This window comes from Micropterus salmoides, unplaced genomic scaffold (assembly GCF_014851395.1).
Source record: "Micropterus salmoides isolate LMB-PRFRI ecotype aquatic unplaced genomic scaffold, ASM1485139v1 Ms_hic_scaffold_5, whole genome shotgun sequence".
In the NCBI taxonomy this organism is placed as follows: domain Eukaryota; kingdom Metazoa; phylum Chordata; class Actinopteri; order Centrarchiformes; family Centrarchidae; genus Micropterus; species Micropterus salmoides.
The window spans coordinates 30,759,004-30,780,678 of record NW_024044237.1 but is presented as its reverse complement, the minus strand read 5'-3'; the positions used below and the strand labels follow the sequence as shown (position 1 = coordinate 30,780,678).

General features: G+C 40.9%; 1 protein-coding gene across 3 annotated transcripts; it reads right to left on the bottom strand.

Moving 5' to 3' along the window:
* Positions 1-470: 470 nt before the first annotated feature.
* Positions 471-21,092, bottom strand: adad1 (adenosine deaminase domain containing 1 (testis-specific)). 3 transcript variants are annotated; one of them, XM_038699948.1, is made up of 14 exons: positions 20,584-20,908; positions 20,439-20,493; positions 19,670-19,855; positions 19,325-19,465; positions 18,041-18,211; positions 17,541-17,612; positions 9,542-9,667; positions 9,055-9,178; positions 5,860-6,030; positions 5,533-5,608; positions 5,212-5,368; positions 3,673-3,907; positions 1,687-1,819; positions 471-1,273 (listed from the first exon to the last, which is right to left on the bottom strand). In XM_038699948.1, exons 3-14 carry the CDS (start codon positions 19,833-19,835, stop codon positions 1,160-1,162), a joined length of 1,686 nt encoding a protein of 561 aa, XP_038555876.1. In that variant the 5' UTR covers positions 19,836-19,855; positions 20,439-20,493; positions 20,584-20,908; the 3' UTR covers positions 471-1,159. The 3 variants fall into 3 exon arrangements, with proteins under 3 accessions (XP_038555876.1, XP_038555878.1, XP_038555877.1); XM_038699950.1 differs by lacking the exons at positions 20,439-20,493; positions 20,584-20,908 and adding an exon at positions 21,027-21,092; XM_038699949.1 differs by lacking the exon at positions 20,439-20,493.
* Between the last annotated feature and the right edge of the window lie 583 nt (positions 21,093-21,675).

The window sequence follows — 21,675 nt, the reverse complement described above, 5'->3', positions numbered from 1 at the left end:
ATAATTATCGCAATATAATTTTTTTCAATAACAATATAACAAATGTTCAATAAATGTTTGATTTTATTCACTTGAATCATACATGAATACATGTTGACCATAAAGACGAGTTTAAACCCCAATTAACCATCAGGTTTCTTCAACTTTCCCTCAGTAGCAAAAATCAGCCTTTAAACTCAAAAGAAATAAAGTTTTGATACTTATCGTGATAATTATCGATATCGAAAGATATGAAACTTTTTATTGTGGTAACATTTTTGGCCATATCGTCCAGCTCTATCTTCTGTAAATAATAATAAAAGTACATCATCATAAAATACGCCATATTAAAAAAATTGTATTACAAACCAATAGCTTTTTCAGGATCTCATTTTTTATAGCTTTTGGTAGATGTTGTGAGGTAACGACATGAGTAAGTGTTTTTGGTCATTCTAACACTGTGCAAAATCAACATGTACTGAACTCCAGTATGACTTTGGATGGATTTATTTTATTCATTTATTTATATCCTTGCATTAGCAATGGCTTACTAAGGCTCAAATAAGCGCTGTACAGTATAAAGCGTTAAATCGCTAAATATATATTTTTTCCCCTAAACACAAACAATTTTAGTGTGACCAACACACAGGACTTTTTATGTAACAATAGTAACATAACTTACTTGTCATAGATCAAAGCACTTTGGAATATAAAGGCGGAGTTCAAAAGAAGTACCAATGACCATACATTCTACACGTTCATTTCCATTACACACGATAGCATAAAACTATTCTAAACAGTGTATATAGTGCATGCTCTCATCAACGTCAACTGAAGGAAGCAGAACTATTACCCTGATAAAGACCCATAGTACGCTACAACATTACTTGTTTGCTTCGAAAACTTAATTTTACAAATTTTTTGGATTTGTATTCCTCTTTTGAAAATCAGACCCAACTCTGAGTGTCAAAAACCACAGAGTTCACAAACTGAAAACTGTTCTTTAAACGTAAACAGGGATTTAGTTTAATCCCTTTGGAAACCACAACAGAAACTATTTATGACCATCACGGTAAAGTCTCAAAACAAGTGCTTCTTGCTAATTAAAGTTAGTTATAAAATGCTGCAATACAGTTGCTTCGAGAATGTCGCCCCCCCCCCAATGATCATGTGTTTTTATTCACATGCTGAAGTTATCACTGACCGAAACCTTGACAAGCCAGGAACCAAACCCCTGCTGCAACAGGTATGCCCTCAGCACGTTCTTGGCCTCCTGGTACGGCTTCGCCATCCTCTTCATTGACAACAAAAGGAAAAAAAACAAAAAGAATAACTGAGAGCTTTTCTAAAGCAAATACATGACAGTCTTCACAAAATCCATTTTAAATGTGAACTGATGTAGTGAAAATACAAAAAATGTATTGCAGCTGATTGAAGATAAAGAACAATTGCATACAGACTACTTGTAAACAGGAAGCACAAAAAGTAGGTTATGCCCCAATTATTTTTGAGAATTACTAGCTACTGAAAAAGTGAGATGTACTGTATAATTGGCACAGACACACCAGAATAATTTATCAGGGGTTTGCAAACTGTTTTTTAAGTGAATGCCGGTGGATCAGTTTTGCAATAAATGTCAATGTTGTAGTACAAGTGTTAATTTGGTAATAATTTCACAGAGGTGTGGGGAGGAGCGGTCCAGGTTACCTTGGCTTCTCTGTAGGAGGCTGTGGCCAGCAGGTCCTGCCTCTGGGCCTCTTTGGCCACCAACTTGAAGCGGTGCAGCATCGCTGCTTTGCACAGTCGGCTTGCCAAAGCAGAGCCACTCTTAAAGGGAGATCTACATTCAAGAGAATCCGTGTAAAAAACAAAACAGATTTGGTGTTCAGACAAAGCCAGCAAAACAGCATAAAGTTACACAGCTTATTGACAAGGGGTGTGTTGGTGTTTACACCTCTAACATTTATACAGTTTTGGATTGCTGGTTCAGAGCAAGCAGGTTGCTTCCGGTCTCAGACATGAAGCCAATGCGAAAGTCCCTTAACCCTGAATTCTATTGGCTAACAGGGGGCGACTCTTCTGGTTGCAAAAAGAAGTCTGGTTCCATTAGAAATAATGGTAAAATGATCCTACTTCTCACCTGATTTTTTACCTCAGTAAACACTTTCCTGATGAGTTTATGGTCTCAGTCGCTAGTTTCATGTCTTCTTCCATACAACATGATGTTCATTTAGTAAATTATGGTCCCTTTTAGAGGAAAATAGACAGTAAAGCAGATTATGCTTCTGGGCGGGATCATTAATGATTGACAAGTCGTTACCATGGCGGCATGATAATCAGGCTACAGTGACTCCTACCCACGGCACTGTGTAAATTTAACTAGTGCCGTTGAAAAAGCTTATTAGGAGTTGGTTGTTCAGTTTTAAGACTGTTGTTTGCTATACAAAATTGCCAGCCCTGTTAAAATGACAGTTAATGCAATTAACAGATGCACCTAGCTAAGCAAGCTCGAAAAAAGAAATGAGAACATTGCCTACTTGTTTTGCAAGATTGCGTCAAGCTTGAGAAGCCGCATGCACTCAAAATTCTCCGAGGCTACAGCCAGGGTGCGACCTACAGGGCAGCTTTACTCCTCTTAAGACATGAACTCCCCTTAAAACATGATTTGCAATATTTTGGGGGGGGGTCTCTAATTGACAATATGCTATTTTTGCCATTAATTTCTGTTTTTCTGTAGCCTATCATGGATCCCGCGTAAATCAGTAGCGTCAGGCTTCATCCAGCCAGAGGGATCACCAACCGTCCGCAGCGCACCAGGTCGCTCCCACGACTTCCTCTCTTGCCCTGTCCGCTCCAGCGCCCGCTCCATCTCCCATGGTAGACCTACTATGAGTTTAATCAGGCACTGCCATCCCAAGTGTATCTGCTGCAGGTTTATCAAGCCTAACACAAAAATCTACACAAATCAGACTCATTAGGCCTAAATATCAAAATCAATATTTTTCTGTTTTGATTTTAAAACAGAAAAACAAAAACAGCCCTCTGTTTTTTTGTTTTCTGTTTACCTGTTTTTCCGTTTTGGTTTTGAAACGAAATAATGAAAGAACAAACCATACACGGACTGCGATGACTAAGTATATTTCTTATATAGTTCAGTCTATGGTTCAGAGCCAGGTGATCACAGCAGCTAGCTGGAGCTGGCGGATACATCAGGAAACTTCATAAATCGCAGAGCCGCCAGAGCAAATCAGAGTGAAAACCAGAAAATATTGACCTTTTACTTCATAACCGTAAAAGCCCTTTCTGTGGGATATACTGAATGGAATTAACACTTATCTGTAATGTCCGCTGTTTCGTGGAAATTTTGGGCGAGTATATATATTTATTATGAGCCCAGATGTTACACCACATCTAGTGCTTGTTTGGGTCTTTTGTATGCGCCAGATTTACATGTGAAGGAGGAAACAATGTTGATTGAAGCTCATGGTATGTCAATTCCATGTACTGAACTCTTCTTATTCAACTATGTGAAGGCAAGGTAAGTTTTTCCATTCTACAGCACCTTAAACAGTTTGAGAATGAAAAAGCACTACACCAAACATAAACTAGTTGGAGGCAAATGTGACTGACAGAACAGCATGCTAAATTTGGCAGATACATATTACACCCCTGTTCCTTTATAGTCATCCTTACTCCTCTATGGTCTTGCCCTCCAGGCCATCCACAACCTCCAGGGAGCTGTCTCCTTCACTCCAGTTGATACTGTAGGTCATCTGGCCACTGTTGGTGCTGTTGGTAGCCACAGAAGGCGCCAGGCTGATGCGTGGCCTCATCATGCAGTAGAACATGGGCAGCTGGGAGGTGATCCCCTCCACGCGCTGGCTCACAGAGATCTCCATACCACGGATATCACTGCAGCAAGAGTCACCTGTGGGATTTATGATTTTAAAAGTTAATATCTTTCAGCAAATACCTAGGTACGTACGGGTATACTCGATTATGTTACTAGAACCTGGGAATTGTGGAATACTGACTCTAGATAGTGGCATTACATCTGATCCATCACGTGTTTTATTTGAGCAATGTCAGCTTAATAGAAGATTATATCGAGTACCACAGGTTAGACTGAACAGGTTGCAGAACTCATTCCTTCCTTATTCCGTCAAACAATAAGATTTGACGGGTAGCCTGTGTTTTTTTTTGTTTTCTTAGATGATTGTGAAAAAAAGTTAGGCCAAGTGTGATGTGCAGTTACTCAGGAAATGAGACGCAAGTTTTACACTGTTCAAAGAACTACCTGCATGTGTCAGACAGCAAATGTTAAACTACCAAATGGAATTTGCTCCAGCAGTCTGTAATTTTGTACTCTTTTTCTAAAACTGATTCTGCTGTGTGATTTAATAGTCTACTCGACTACTGTAACAATTTAATTCATTAGTCAAGTGGTTGTACTTATGTAATCATTAACGGTAACTGGTAGTTATTTCTAATCAGAAATCTTACTTTTAATGTTTTTACAAAAGGTGTTCCACTGATGAATTTTCACACCCATCCAATACAGCTCATTTTGGAGTTTCCCCTCTCTTATAGGTTGGGCAAATGTTGGTCATATATGTATAACCATAATGTTTATGAAAATAGGAGACAGAGTCATATGGAAAATCAGATGTAACACTTTTACTTTTGCAAAAGTCATTTCTGTCCTTGAAACTTGAGTAGGATATTTCGAAATATGTTTTAATGTTGTTTTGTCAAAAAGAATATTTTTAAAGTTGGAAAATTTGTTTGAAAGTTCTGTAATTTGTGTATGGGTAACCAGCTTAAAATCTACTGGCTGCAAATATCAGCCATCTGAAAATAGTGTGCTATTTTAGTGGTAGTGTTAATGCAGTGTTACATAAGGAGCTATCTTTAGGTTGTTCCCTTGAGAGAATATAGGGCTCTCTGTTAGCTCGTCTTGGGGTCAGCTACTTACAAATGCTTGTAAACGCTTTGACACCAACACTTATTTGCCGCAATCTGGTAACAAAAAGTATCGATAGAAGTACTAGTTTGACTGGAGACGTTTTGATTCTACTCGATACCACCAATTAACCTAGCCTGTATGCCCAGGAACTTCTTCCTGAGAGGCGACAGTGCAAACCATGACACCAGTCTGACCCACTAGGTTAATTGGTGACTCTAAATTGTCTTTAGGCGTGAATGTGAGCATGCTTTGACTTGTTGACTTGCCTATGAGGATGCTTTGGACATAGATGGGCTCGATAAAGTGGCTGAGCAAGGCTCCCTGGTATCCTAGCACCTGCCACTGAGTGAGCTTGTCTGTGGTGGACATGCTGACCACCTTGGAGGCAGAGTGATCAAAGGCCGACGAAAAAACTGAGAACACCTTTAAGAGAAGCAAATTAATTTGCGTTTATGCAGTGATAGTGCAGGTAACAATTGCAATGCCATTTAGACTCCACGATGTGTTTAAAAATCCAACTTTCATTGCATATAACATAAAAGCAACACCAAAAATTGCCTAGATGAGAGAAAGTAACAGCACAACACCTTGCCTTCCACTGACAGGTGCAGGCTGATCTCGTTGTTGACTTGCCATGCCGAAATAGAGAGTGGGTTTAGGCGCCTGACAATAGAGTACAGAGCTGAGGAAAAATCTTTGCATTTACAAAAATATTATTCTTTCTATGACATAGTCTACATGATTTCTGTCATTACTAATGTCAGCTGTTTTGAGTAGAAATGCTTGTATTACAAAAAAGGGTAAATAAATCATCCAGATATTTGGTTGTCAAAACCTCACTTGAGTATGTGAAACTATCAAATCATTTGATCTCCAGTGTCTCATGAGAAATTAGCAGCAGATCAAACACTCACAGCTTGGAAGGGATCTGAGCGGCGCCCTTTGGAAGTTGGTTCACATAGAGGTGGAGAGTGATGCCGCTCTTCAGGCTGAGGAGGCCGCTGATGCTGTTCTGCTGGAAGATCGACTTCTCCGTCAGATTTGCAGTTTTGCTAAAGAACATCAGCAGGTGCCGGTATAGAAACCTGCCAGCACAGTAGGAGAAAAGCACACTATGATGTAACATCTGAAATATGAGTGGTAACAACATCTAGAAGTGAAGACCTTCACTGTCACAGGAAACTGTTGGGAACTGTTCTGCTCACAATTGCTCACCTTTTGCTCTTCTCTGCTGCATTCTCTTTGTCACAAGTTCTTTCTTACTCAATTACTACACACACAAAAAAGGAGCTACTCGACAGCGACTGCAAATGGTGGGAATAAAATTACAAAACTAGTAAAAAGAAAAGTGCCCCTGCATATTACACACACAGCATTGTAGGGTAGACAATAATAATACATAACACATACAGCGCTTTTCAGGACACTCAAAGACACTTTACAGGTAAAAGCAGAAGTTATGTACATTTAAAAACAACAATGTCATACATGCTACGATGAGTACAAAGCTTTTACAGTTTTCTTTCCACCAATTCCATCATATACCTTATAACTCACTGAACCATCATGACTATATGAAAAAATGGCTACCACCCAAGCCTAAATTGTTCATTTGATCTCAGAGACTGCTTACCAAAACAGGAAATGCAGTCACAGAAATGTGTAGGCTACTGTGGTTTACATATGTGTCCATCTACATACACTTGCTCACCCCACTGGCAAAAAGCCTAACGAAAACATTATTGTAAAACAGAATTAAAGTACATAATTGTTTTATCTCAATAATCGCGTTTTCATAATCGGTCGAAGACAAAATCGCAATTGAAAATAAAATTTGATTTATTGCACAGTCCTAGCCTACAAATAAGTGGCATAAACAAGCATTTTTAGAGGCCAGACACTGACCATGCACTACTGCCCTGAAAGATTACAATGCAATTACAACCTGTTTTGCTGCTGCCAGCTACAGCACTCTAGCTCATAACAGAACCAATTTCAAAATGTTTTGTCTCCATTAAGACATTTAGGCCTTGTTCAGACTGCCAGCCCAAATTACTTGTGTGTTTGGTTGCAAATAGGATCCAAGCCACATTTCGAACTCGCAACTAGGGATGGGGATCGAGACCCAGTTCCAAAATTTCTCAAAACCTGAAAATCAATAAGGTTCGAGCTTATCAATACTGCTATCGAGACTTGGGGGTCCTATCATGCAACGTTATGTCTTGAGCGTCAATTCGGTTTTATTTCGCAACACAATGGATAAGAAAATCATCAGGCTGCAGTCTCTGCCTGCTTTCTGTCGGCTCCCACACACACACACAGGCAGCAGAGCGAGAGGTTGCGCCATCATGGTGGAATACGGTGAGGGTTAAGTTAGCTCCAACCTACTGTAACGTCAGTGGATGACAGCAACACTCGTTACTGTAAGTACGTGTAAACTTTGTCAATATCTGTTTATCTAAAAATATACATTTCTCTGTTTGTGCATATCACTTTTTCAGTCCTCTATATGGTCATGTTAAGTTTTCTAGTGGACTAAATAAACAACAGATTCTATTATTCTAAAAGTTAAAACTCCCATCTGCAATTTATATACTAAAATATTGATACTTGGCGTCCGTGTATTGATACAGTATTGCCATGGAAAATATCACGATACTATGCTGTATCGATTTTTTCCCCCCAACCCTAATGTTATTCTTTCTAAACGTCACTCACTACCTATGATGTCAGATCGAGTTACTTTGCTGTTGTAAACATTAATGTTGCTGCTCTAGAAACAACATTTAGCTGTATTTAAAATATTAAATTAAAAACAACCAGGCCATGTATATACACTTCAATATATGTTTATCACAAGTGATATGTCATCTCAATATATAACGTTATCGCACATTGAATATTTTCCTCATACCATGCAGGCCTACCTCATGCCCGTTGGGTCTGGTCTTACCAAATAACCGTCACTAAATAATAGTTAAGTATCGATAGTGGTATCGATAAAGAATTGGATCGTTAAGCAGTCTCAATATGGGTATCAATATCAATAAAAATTAACGATCCCCATCCCTACTCGCAACGCCATATCTAACGTGACAGAAGCGCATCAGAGAAGGCATCATACCAAGACTTGACAGCGCAATTGTTTGGAGGGTGAGATGATGGATCTCCATTTCTCACGCTTCCACGTTGGAAATCTGCCTCATCTGACGCCTACATCATTACCACAGCAACCCATACAGATAGGTTGGTGACGTCTGGATCAACAAATCTGATCTGATCACTTGCAAATAACAGTGCAGACAGTCTGTCTGAGGTCTGGATCAGACAGAATGCGTTTTTTGCAGTGAGAGGACTAGTCAGATGGACATAAAGTTGTTACTGTGATGTAGAGACAGAGCTCGGTTATAACTTTATGGATGAAAAATACTTCTGTTACAGATTAATAACTCACCACTCTGAAACTCTTGCTCAAGTCCATGTAGCCTACAGCTGAACCGAAGCCGTTTACCGTCTTTTGGCTGAACCGCCCTTCTCTGCTTGTGATTGGCTAGTAGTCCTTAACTACGAACTGCGCACGTGCAACTCCTAACAAAAATCATTTAGAGAAAAGATCTGTGTCTCTCCTCTTTCTGAGCGTCTTATGTACCCACACGTTTTCCTGTATCCCTCGTGTTTGTACACTTCTCACCCTCAAACAATGCCAGAGCAGGCACCCTCCGTTTTTCTATTTTAAAGCAGATGTTTTCAGTAACGACAAAGAACTGTGTTTCTGTTAATATGACGATGATGATATTACTTAGCAGCAAACCAAAGAAACCAGCGCACTGCTCTTTTCCAAATTCAACCAAAAAAGGCATTGCTGTGCGCCTCGCGTTTTCGAACTTGCAAAACGTTTTGTCTGATCTGAGCCTTAAAGATCAGACTTAAGAAACATATCTGGTTTGTCTGCAGTATGACCAAAGTCTTAGACACAAGTATATTGGAAAATAAGGTCCAGGTTGAAAAACAATCTTCAATACTTGTATCACAGGAGAATGAGAAGGAATTAGTTTCTGGGCATAAAATGATCCAAACAAGGTAATGTACACATAATGTTTGAAACTAACCTCATAAGTGATCTCCTTGCAGTTACCACTCCATGGGAATCGTGTACAATCCGTCCACTGGATGAGGCACTCTCTTTGGTATTGAAGTTCCCAGTACCAAAAGCAACCACCTCACATCCACTGGCTAGCAGGAGAGAAGAGTTATTGAAAGGAACATTAATATAAAGTTTGTGAACTACAGCATGTAAAAAGCACGTGCATAAAAAAACAATTTAACATCAGCAGCACAGTAAGTGTTTTTCTGCAATGCAACGTACAATACTGCATTGGCTCACCTTGTATACTGTAGCATATATTGTATGGTCTGTATATTCATTCAGGACACAACAAAATGATGTAATCAAAGCTAGATGTTGGCCAAAATAAGTTTTACTTTGTAAGTGTCATTTGCAAGATAAAAAATAATTTCAGATGAAACTGCCTGTTGTAAAACCAACCTTCGGACCATCATATCCTCCAGATTTTTTACTTACGAGAGCTCACTTACAAGTCTGAACGATGAACGCTGCTGTGGTGCCTGCACAGGCAGAGAACTCTGGGTGGCTGTTCATCAGTTTAGTGAGCTGATCCCTGACAGCGTGTGGAACCTGTAGACTGGCAGGATTCTTCCTTTCTGAACAAGAAAAATAATAAAGACAAAAACTCAACTAGGCTTTACCTGACGCTCGAAAAGAGAAAAGGATAACCTGAGCCCAACACCGTGATGTCCGCCACTGCCGATGGACAATGACGTCGTCTGTATAGAGATATGTATATTCTTTGATAGCATGCGTTTGTACAGCATTCCCTGCACTTTCCCTTTTTGCTGTATGGCCCTCAAATATTTCAACATGACTAAATTTTTTATTTTGGCTCAGTGTTGTCACAATAATGGGATTTCTTACTTTTATACAATACCTTGAAACATATCAATATTTGACACCATTTGATACCACTGGGCAAAATAATTGACACAGCATTGATTAAATTAATGAATTTAATGACTACATTATCTAATATAAACTTCAATTTCAGTAGCCGAGTCCAAAATAGCCGCCATCCCCGTTTAATGGCCTGGTGTGGGAACACATTATGACAAATCAACGCAGGTCTCAGTTAGTGCTCGTTGAGTCCAAATGTGTCTGTTCCTTGATTATTTATATTCCTTTGATCTGCAAGGGTCCACCGATCAAAAGAGTCAAAACAGCTTTTCATAAAAAAAATAATCCAAGATGTGAATACTGTCATGCGAAGTCCATCACTCTACTAACTTCAAACCACACTTTTCTCATCCTGCACCGTGTTGTTGGGCATGTTTGTTTTCGATACGTTGTTGCCTACAAAATAAAAGTGCATAAGCCATCTGTCGTAGCGCTCTCTCTCTCTCTCTCTCTCATGTACTGTAATATCAACCGTAACATGAAACTCATGTCGCCTACCAGGTGTTATGACAGCAGACCACAGACAAGGTAACAGTAACTTTAACATTTAACGTAAATCATGGTTGATTGTTGAGTTGAAGGCTAGCAGAAGTAAGCCGCAATCCTCAACTGTAAATGTATACACATGCGTTTGTTGTTGTCCACCTGGTTGGGCGGTGAGTTTAGGTTGTATTGTCACAGTCATGAGTTAACTTACACAGCTGATCCCAATACCGGGACGGGCAAAAGTACTTCTCAACCACATGGACCCTGGCACCTATTTCTAGGAAAAATGCCTAAAATAACATACCCAAAATAAATAAGTAATATCTCCTCAACCATTAGGCCAAGATGCATAATTCTGGTCTCCTTTGAAAGGTCAGAAGCTAAGGAATATAAATCCATTGTACATTTACATATTTATTTTAAAATCGATTACCTGCCTGGTATCGGGCAAGTCCGGTAGCACGATTTTAAACGATGCATCCCTGAAATAATCTGTAGAAGCCTCGAGTACTAAAATCATCGTTAGTTGCAGCCCTAGTCTACACTCCATGGCGGAAGGGGGAGGGGGTTCTATACATCGATAGCTTCACTTCCTTAAACCAAGTCAACACAATTGAATGTTACATGTCAAACATATTGCATGTAACCCTGGACTCAGGGAGACTCATCTGTGATGTGGCGCTGAATCTGTGTAAACGTAACAGTCAAAATATCTCAGTTCTCTGTGTTATCCAGACTTCAGGGGCAACGTGTCTCTGTGTGATGATATGATTGACCCTAAAGCTGGATAAATAACAGGCTCACGGAGCTCTCCTTACTCATTCGAGCAGCAGATTTTTTGCAGCAGGCTCACAGAAATCCACAGCACACACAGGCTCACAAGAACCGGGAGCCAGTGGGAGAAACAAACCCCCTGAGAAGCCCGCCTAAGAAACTGTGTCATCAATGGCACCAGCCAGAAGTCAGTGACGTGGTGAAACAACTGTGTGACCTGGGATTTTGGAAATCTTGAGGCTGTTGAAAAACTGAAGCCGTTTAAAATTCCTCAAACGACAAAACAAAGAGAAAGAAAAAGCAAAAACAACACAGCTACAGACAGGCTGCCAAAGGCACAGCTGATGGTGTACGAGGACCAATACTGAGGAAGAGGAAGAGGCCAGAGAAGGAACAGACGGGTTTGAACACAGGAGCTGAGATGACAGAACAACCTATACATAAATTATGTGAGAGCACCCACCCACCCACACGCTGATACTGAAGCAGGTGCATATAAACGCTCGCCTGAGCACACAACTCAGGGGCGACATAAACACTCCTTAGAAGTTCAGAATTTCAAACTGCTCTAAAAGATTTTTAGTGATTTCCACTCCTGAGAGAATTGTTGAGAGTTTGTGATACAGTTTTTTTAAACTGAGTCAAAGGGAGTTGACATATGGATATCAGTGAAGGATGCCAGGAGCAGCAGTAAACTTTGTCAACCGTTCCTTAATCACAGAAGTCAAAACAACATGCACACCGAAAGAACGAGCGTCTCCACAAGAACTAGGCTGCACATCACATGTACATCTTAGTGCTGATACGACCTTAAGGACAGATGGTTCAGAAACATGAAGATAAAAACACACTAAAGCTGAACTGATTGTATTGGAGCAATAAAAGATGTGCTGTTGATCCACACTCTAAAACTCTGTTTCACAGACCTAACTCAGTTGCCCATGCCTCTCTGGTCACAGCTAAACCTGACAGGTGGGAGGATTTCGGACCCTGGATGAAAAACATGCTGTGAAGGGTGGGAAGAGACATCAGATCAACTACAGGTATATTGTAAAATATTTTCTGTTGTAGTGACTGCAGTAGGAACTGTCCCAGAAACAGATTTTCTGATGTCAAATTTGATAAGAGATGAAAAGAAAAAAAAAAGTCATGACAAATAAATCTTTGCAAAATACATCTCTAGATTTAACTCCTTCCTGATGATAACCATAAAGCTAGCATATCTAAGCTATAGTCTGTGTCTGAATGATTTTGTTTTGGTTCATGTGATCACTGCAAAAGGGAAAAAGAAAAGCCCTCTCGCCCCAAAGCAAATTGAAGCAATTCAGACCATCCCAAAACTTTTTAGGGATGACAGTGCTCACATTAAGGCACCATGGGCAGAAACCGCACATGGGAAAGGCCTGAGATTTTTTTTTTTTTGATTTAAAGCTGGCTCTTTAATGCCCACCGACCCTTGGTCTACCAGACTGTAACAAAACTTTCATCTAGACAGTTGACGAGAAGGGGGGGTACATGTCTTCAGTACTACTACAAGACCATGGGGGACGACTGAGACCTGTAGCCTATTTTTCATCCAAACTGGACTCTGTTGCAGCAGGGCAGCCAAACTGCCCGAGAGCTGTGGCAGCAGCAGAAAAAAGCAGTCGTCATTGCATCACGTGACATTGAGGGCTATTTAGATTTGACTTGGTTGGCTCTACATGCAGTATCAATGATTTTGATCCACAGCCAGGTGGCTGAGATACAACACTGTGTTGCTAGATGTGTCTAACATCACTGTTAAGAGATGCACTGTACTAAATCCTGCTATTCTCCTCCCATCTCCTGAAGGGCAGCCGCATGATTATGTTTCAGTGATGACAGAAGCCTGCTCCCCAAGGGCATCTCTAACAAATCCAGACATGGAATATGTAACAATGCAGACAATGGAATTGTTTGTGGACGGCTCAGCATCACACGATCCAGCAACTGGTAAAAATCGAAAAGGTTTTGCAGTAACAACTTGGCATGAGACAATTTTGGCAAAACCACTTCCTTCAAACTATTCTGCACAAGCAGCAGAGTTAGCTGCACTGACAGAAGCGTGTAAATATGCAAAGGACAAACATTTTTACAGACAGCCGTTATTCTTGGGGTGTTATTCATGATTTTGGGAGATTGTGGGCAAACAGGAACTTTTTAACATCCACAGGCAAACCTGTGGATCATCACAAACTAGTTGCTGAACTACTTGGTGCTGTGCTGTTGCCCAAAATTGTTGCTGTGTGTAAATGTGATGCTCACACTAACAAACAAACTTGATCTTATCTCACAGGGGAATGCCAGAGCTGACCTTGCAGCAAAGGCTGCAGCAAAATAAACACTAACCACCCAATGTACTGTTTTAACTGACATGCCAATTTCTCCTACAGCTGATTTGCAGGAATTACAGGAGAGAGCCAGTCCAGAGGAAAGAAGAAAGCAGGCTGCACTTTTTCTGACAAAGTGTGGTATGGGCCGGATGGGAAGCCATGCATGCATAAGTATCGGTTTCCTTATTATGCTAAGTTGACACACGGTAAAGACCATGTATCAAAAGGGAGTATGTCACAGGAAATAAACAGATACTGGTTCACAAAGGGGTTCTACAACTTCTCCCAGAAGTTTTGTCAAAGTTGCATGATTTGTGCAACTAATAATGTGGGGCAGGTGATTCAGATCCCACAGGTGGCACACCCACCCCCAGACAAACCATTTGAGCACCTGCAAATGGACTTCATTGAACTGACACTGTCACAGGGGAGGAAATATTGTCTTGTCATGGTAGATATGTTCTCTAAATGGGTAGAGGCATTTCCATGATCTAAACAAGACACAGCGGCAGTTGCAAAAGCTTTGATAAGCCCGTTCACTCCTCGCTGGGGAACCCCAGTTAAGAATTCCAGTGACAACGGCACACCTTTCATTAGCGCAGCATTGAAGAGTGTAGGGAAGTATATGGGGATTGATCTGAGGCAACATTGTGCTTATCATCCAGCTAGTGGAGGTGCAGTTGAAAGAAAAAAATGGCACATTGAAAAACAAGCTTGTTAAATGCTGTGAGTAAACAGGTTTGACATGGACAAAAGCTTTGCCGATCGTTTTAATGCACATGAGAAGCCGAATGAGGGGCAGAGGGGGTCTCAGTCCTTTTGAAGTCTATTTGGCAGACCATTGAACGCGGAGATCGGGCCAGTAAAAAGACAACTCCCTGATACCAGCCAATGTGAGGATGAAATGTTGAGATAGTGCTAATTTGTCCTCTGTGCTTTCTGAAATTCATATGCAGGTCAAAAACGCCATCCCAAAGGCCGCAGAGAAGAAACTGCACGATCTGCAGCCAGGGGACTGGATCATGGTAAAGGACTTCAGGAGAAAGAACTGACTGGCTCGCAGGTGGACTGGGCCATTTCAGATACTGCTAACAACAGAAACGGTAGTAAAAGTGGCTGAAAGAGCAACTTGGATTCACGCCACCCACTTCAAACGAGTGCCAAAGCAACCAAAAGGCCTCAGACCAGGTGAAGATCGAGATCAGTGAGTGAGCTGAGCTTTCCCCTGTCTTGTGTTCCTAGGGAGGGAGGGGAGTGGAGGTCTCTGAGACCACCTAGAACCACTAATCTCCCAAGCACTCACCACGGGCACACTGATTACAGGAGTAGGCAAGGTGACACAACTGATAAGATATGACGCCAGAAATCAACAGATGGCTCTGGAGAGGTGACAGACCGAGAGGAAACGGAGGAGCTGTTCTGCTCACTGTCATCATCGTCCTGTCGTCATTTCCAAACATGAAGACAGCAAACTTAGGCCTGACTGAAGAAAAGATCCATGCCGGAGAGGAGGAAATGCATGTCCTCCCTGACAGCCCGGCTGGGCTGAAAGACAATGCACGGTATGCAACCATGTTGACCATTTCAAGAAAAGTGACCAATCAGAGCTGTTATGCGTGTGTGCAGCTCCCTCATGGAGTGGGAGAAATGTTTCAGAGACACTAGGAGTTATGTTAACCTTTACTCGAGGGTTTTCCAGTGTGGACAGAGAAATTAAAGACAAGGAACTTGAACTGTGCAACATCAGCATGTACAACTTCGGGGGCTCCACCACCAGATTTTGAAACACGTCTCAGATGACGGTTACAGCAACCTGCGGCACCACATGGGATAATGGAGCCAGGAAGGAGTGCAAATGGGCACAGCTGCACATCGCCTGACAGACACCATAGGTTTGCACCGCCCAGGGAGCGACAACCCGGTTCTTACAATTCCTTCTTCTGACGGCTATGGAGCGCTGGGACAACGCGAGTGGTTATGTGGGCAACATGTGTATCAAGTCTTGAGACCTGGATGGTGTGGGATGTGTTATCTTGCTCACCTCACAGAGCCAGACGCTCAAACACCAGAGTTCCACAAGCGGAGAAAGGAATTGGGGGCTTCCTCCCCTGGTGGGGGACTGAACAATGCACATAAGATAGATGGACTGGCTATTGAACTGGAACATGTGATCATGGATGAGTACAGGCGGATGGGAAAATGTACTGGGAAAAAATGATGACCCCCCACTGTTCATCATTCTTGGTGCTTTTCTCCTCCTGACATGCTGTGTGATCCCTTGTGCTAGATATATGATTGCTCCAGCAATTAAATCATCAATGGGTCAGTATACGCAACTACCAACTGAAAATATCTCTGTTCTCTGTGTTATCCAGACTTCCGGGACAACGTGTCTCTGTGGGATGATAAGATTGACCCTAAAGCTGGATAAATAACAGGCTCACGGAGCTCTCCTCACTCATTCGAGCATACATGTACACGGCGCATGTGTGTTGCTGTGAGTCCTTCTGCAGAAGACTTGAATAAAATTCACAGAAAGACAAGTGTTTGCCTGAGCTGTTTATTTGAAAACTCAAATTGCCATCACAGTCACGGAATAAAAACGGCGCTGTCAAGTCGGACACATTCCACCTGCATGATTTTACTGTGCGCTGAGATCAATGACTGATATTTAGGGGTTGGGTGAAATAAAATCTAATCTTAGATGCATCGCGATGCGGACATGAAAGATTCTGAATCAATTAACAAATGTCAAAATCTATTATTTAAATGTTAATAGATGAACGTAATATTGACGGAACGTAAAAGGTGGAACTCACACAAGTGCAGCGCCCGGATCATCTGTTGCGCACCCCCCCCAGTGTTCCCCCTGTATTTGGCACACCACTGCTGCGGAATGAATAACCACCTTACTAAAATGTCACACGATCATTAATATCAATGCGCAAGTGAGGTTTTTTCACTCACATATTGTGCAAGCATAGTGACGCACAACGCTTGGCAAGCTCCCTGTGTATCCTGAGAGTGTGGTCGATCGAATGAGAGAGAGCGAGTGGCAGAACATGAAGGTGAAAGTTAGCAAAGGAAAGTGTTTGCAATGAGTTTCAGTCTGGTAGTAAACATGCAGTGTAGTTCACAGTGTGTCTGTTAATAAGTCTGTTATTTCCCCAACTGTTGGAAAAGTGAAGGCGGTTAGCACTAGCTAACATCTCCCATGTAAACCACTTTTTTTTTTGCCTGTTATGTAACATTAGTTGAATTAGTAACAAAGAAATGTTAATTACTAACTTACCTACATGTCCAGGGCTAAAACATCAGGCACAAGCTTAGACAGAACTGGTGTACAGCTCTGTCCTGAATACATACAGTACATCCTGATAATTACATTTCAGTTTTCAGGAGTCTGACAACTGGTTGTTAAAGAAATAAAGGTTGTGACCATCGAGCTGATATTACCAAAGTAAATTACGGATGCAACCTGGTCCTTTTAAAGCTAATCAGGTTTCTTTTGGATTTTAGTGCGCAAATTAAATTCTTAGTAATTATCCTGAGATCCAGTATAGAAAACAATTACACATCAAGATGCATCAATAATCGTTTTATAATCGCATCGCAGCCCTCTGAATCGTCAGGTGCCAAGAGATTCCCACCCCTACTGATCTGTGTGCAGCCGGAGAAAAGCAACTGCGGCCGCCGGATCTGGCGCCTGCAGCTGCCTTCCTCCCGTGAGATTTTAACGTCATGTGACATGGTGACGTTTTGCAGCACCGGCAAACGTCAGACACAATTTCTAACAGGCATGCCTTATTTTAAGTACAGCATGCATCACGTTAACTCAGCGCTGCGCAGCGCCGCATGAAGTCAAACGCACCTAAAGTCTCTCCTGCATGAGCAATGCTGCCATCTCACAAAACAGGCAACACTCAAGAGTCACATTGATATCCAGAATTACCGTGAGTGGCTCTACACGGATGGTTGCCAGAAATGGAAGGTTGCTCTTTTACTGGCAGGGGTGGAGGGACACCTGAGAAAAAAAAAAAAAAGCATGCATGGAAATTGATGAGGATAACAGGCACCTTGTGAGATACTATGCTATACTATACTGTGTATTAAACATTTTTTGGCAGGTTTTAACAGTCACTGTTGACCATTTTCAATAATTGTCCTCCATCTACCGCCTGTAAATGCTTAAACTGGAACTGTGGAATGGAAGGTCAGTGTCTCTAGAATCTTTAGGTATCTTCACTGTAGGGGACTTTTTCTCATTTTGGCTCACCATGTTATAATGACATGTACTGCAACATCAAAACTAATTGTACAAGGGAGGGAAACATTTAGTAAATGAGAATAACCTTTATCAGCACTAGAGGAATCATTAAAATCTGCTACAGAAACTTAAAATTATACAAAAAATAGAGAAAATTTACACTTTGAACAACATTAGACCCTAACCTGATACTTCAGGGAGCACAGACTTCCCACTTTCCAAAGTGGGGAGCAGCTCCTGCACAGCTAGTTCCGCCGCTTTGAGGCGAGCCTCCTTTTTGGTTATTCCCATGCCAGTCTTGTACTCGACCCCATCAATTACCACACAAAAGGCAAAATAAAGCCCTGGTAAGTTGCCTGAGAAAACAAGAACAAAGAAATTGACTGGAGACAAATCCTCAGATCTGGCTGTGGATGTGTCTTTTCTATCAGCAGGGTTCCATTTCCCAGTCTAAAATTTCCCTTCTTTGCTGTAGACCATATTTGACATCTGAGACAAATAGCTGGATGTTTATTATGTACTTTAAAACCCGACCATCAACATGTATGTTACATTCTGACTATGCATGCTATTATGTTGCCAAATAATTGCCAGCAGGTTGAAGCTAAGTACTGTGGCTCACACTTTTGAGTCCACACTATAAATCATACTATGTTCCCTTAACATATTGAATACATACTATATTATTGTTACCTCCATATCTTTTAGTCTGTTTTATAAATAAGAACTGAAAATAAAGTTAAATAACTAGGTTTTCATGGTATCTGTGTAGCCTTGTTTTTTCATCATGTCCATGGAAACAACCATGAATGCAGCCATAAAAAAGGTATGGTGTCCTCATGTAGAAAAGTTAGTTTACTTTTCTAATAACTACATCATTGCATAACTCAAATGTTCAGTTAAGCTTAATATTTGTTTTTTGTTATGCCATTTAAATGCAATTCAAAAGATATTGCCACATTTTCTTTCTAATAATTTCCAAATAACTAATTTTGCAGGCTGTGACATGCAGGCATAGAGGCAGTTCTGCGTAGGTGTACGCATTGTTCAGTCACACCATACTTCTTGCCTTGCTTTCAAGGACATCAAGCTCACTCTGGCCCGCTCTCACACACAGCTGGCTGCCTGGTCCATACACCATGAAAAACACCATGCTTGTATGATCAATTTATTCTTTATTCCTGTTGTGATTTACTGTACATTGGATATAAGAATGGTTAACTATTGCCAACTTTCTATATTAGAATCATCAATTTTTTTTGACAATTGATTATTCAACAATGAAACTAACTGTTCATTTGCCGTCATAAAACAAATTAAGTCTGAACTACTGTAATAATTAATTACTTTAATTGGGACAAATCAAAAGGCCCAAGTATAATTAATCAACTGATTTCCATGAACCAAGAATAACAGTAGTCGTCTCTGAAGTGAATCTGAATGCACACAGACATGCTGAGGAGCTTTACCTGTGGTCACAGTCTCCTTCATTTCCAGGTGGAATGGCAAAATCTGGGCAAGCTGATGGAGTAAGGACACAGCATTTGACTCCCCTTGCCTGTATCGGTCAATCAGTATTTTAGGTGAGAGTTTTGGCCTGACAGCATAACCTAAGTTGGTGAAAAAAGGAAAAGAGGCAGATTTACATTATACACCTTCACAAATGTGTCCTTTTGGCTGTAGCAAAAAACCTAATGTTAAATGCCCTGCATCAGAAACCAGACCTCACATGGGATGAATGCAGTCTCCGATTTGTTATCAAATGATTTATCACACGAGATAAATGTTGCTGATAGAGATCTGTGGGATCTTACCAGGTTTGAATGAACGTTTCACTTGTTGTACATCTCTGCTAGGATCAGTCGAGGTCGACAAAGAATCATGTGATTCGGTCAGTTCTGGTGTGGCAGGTAAATTCGTCACGTTTTGTGCAAACCAGGGTCCTTTCGAACCTCGAAATGATCCTCCAGCTGGAAACATACTGAATGCCCTCGAAATTACTAAAAAGAAGAAAGCACCAAACTATAACGTTACTCCATGACTCACTTAATATCACAACTCACACAGAAAGAGAAGTTAGCTAGTTACCAAAAGTAATGTCTGGACACTATAAAATTAAACCTTAAAAGGGTTCAAGGCCTAACCAGCTAAGGTCAGAGGTGTAATTATGTCATATTAAATATGGTAACAATAGAAATATTCTTAGATAAAACTTATCTGCTGAAATGTAACACACAGCAAATCACTACAATTTGGGTTTACCTTGCCATCCATTAAAGATGCCAAGCAAAATTAGCTAGTTCAATAACGTTAACACTTTCATCATTAACCTTAATGTTACTTTACTGTTTACTGTACTTTAGTTATGGTAATAGTTAAGAGTTAACATTAGAGATTTTATCTTTAAAACACACATATAGCTTATGTTTGTTAGGAGGATTACGTTAAATGAAATGCTTTCAACACTACTTTAAAAGTAGTGTGTTAGACGTCATTCATCATGCAGTATTTTGTTAACATAATTACTGAACATTAGTGGCTAAGGTACTTAAGCTAACCTATAAAAAGAGTTTCCAAACTCACCACGCCCAAAATTGCTGCTAAATTTACAGTCCTGCTCCTCGTTTAGTCTTCAAACCTTTATTACATTCAGCAGCAAACATAAAAAATAAGCTTTTTATCTGTATTGAGAGAAGCCAGGTTCGGGAGCTGTAGTATGGCGTCTCACCGTTCAAGAGAAGCTCCTGGAAGGCGGGCGTGTCTAACTCAGGTGCGTTTGATGGCGTGCAGAGAGTGTTTGCAAAATTTGATGAACTAACGTCACTCTGTTTCGGGGTGTGGGAATCGTCGACGCCGCGTTGTGCGCACAGTCTATGGTTGTGTGCGACGATTTTGGTGTAGGAACGAAGCAGACGTAGTCATCGCGACGTCACTTGTTGGCTTGAAGGCCTCGAGTTAAAAAATAAATAAATAAATAAATAATTAACAAATTTTAGCCACGAGTTCCTACAACTCGTCGCCATCTTGACTCGACTGAGCCAGCAGCACCAGACGTGACGAGACTGTGGAGCTAGCTAGCTTCTGTGATTCTGTAAGTCACGTTAACTGTGATTTTTACCGGGATGATAATTTTGGCTAGTAAAAAACTGGCTTAAAACAAAATGTACTCACCAGAGCAAATAAACAGGCAACGCCTAATAAACCTTTTCAACGACGCGGGTTAAATTTGTACCGTGCAGTGGATACGCGTCACTCTCGTCGTCACTCAAGCCTGATTGACAGTTGACAGGAATCGACTTGTCAATCACAAGGTAGTCCCGCCCAGAACCCTTTAGCATCCTCTGCTTTATGCTCTATTTCTTCTCTAAATGGGACCATAATTTACTAAATGAACTTAAAGCTGTATTGAAAAAGACTTGAAACTATTGACTGTGACTGTAAACTCATTATGAAAGTGTTTTACTAAGGTCAAGTGGGAATAAGGGTCATTTTGCCATTATTTCTCCCCCTGCTGGCCGTTCGAGAGAAGGCAGGTTTTAGGGGATTCACATTACTTCCCGCTTGGCCATAAAGTCTCTGTGGTGACTAATGCTGCATTCAAGTGCTCCACGGATTGTCCCATCTCCCGAGTTTTTAAACCGTTTTTCCAACTACGATGTGTTCAAGTGCTTTTAGGTCAGGATGTGGAAACAACATGGACGCTACTACAAAGGTGTGTTGGATTGTCATTGTCATTGCCATCCCAGTATGCTGAAACAGTTTGAAGCTTGCTATCACAAAGTGATATTTGTTCCAAAGTTGTTACTGCACCAGTACATTA

What these genes read in the sequence shown, in the direction of transcription:
- adad1 (XM_038699950.1), bottom strand. Translation starts at nt 19,835, where the DNA reads ATGTTTCCAGCTGGAGGATCATTTCGAGGTTCGAAAGGACCCTGGTTT. An exon ending in AGCGTTCATCGTTCAGACTT is followed by an intron (nt 9,179 to 9,541) that starts GTAAGTGAGCTC and finishes CTCTCCTGCTAG; the next exon opens with CCAGTGGATGTGAGGTGGTT. An exon ending in GCAAGGAGATCACTTATGAG is followed by an intron (nt 6,031 to 9,054) that starts GTTAGTTTCAAA and finishes CTGTGCTGGCAG; the next exon opens with GTTTCTATACCGGCACCTGC.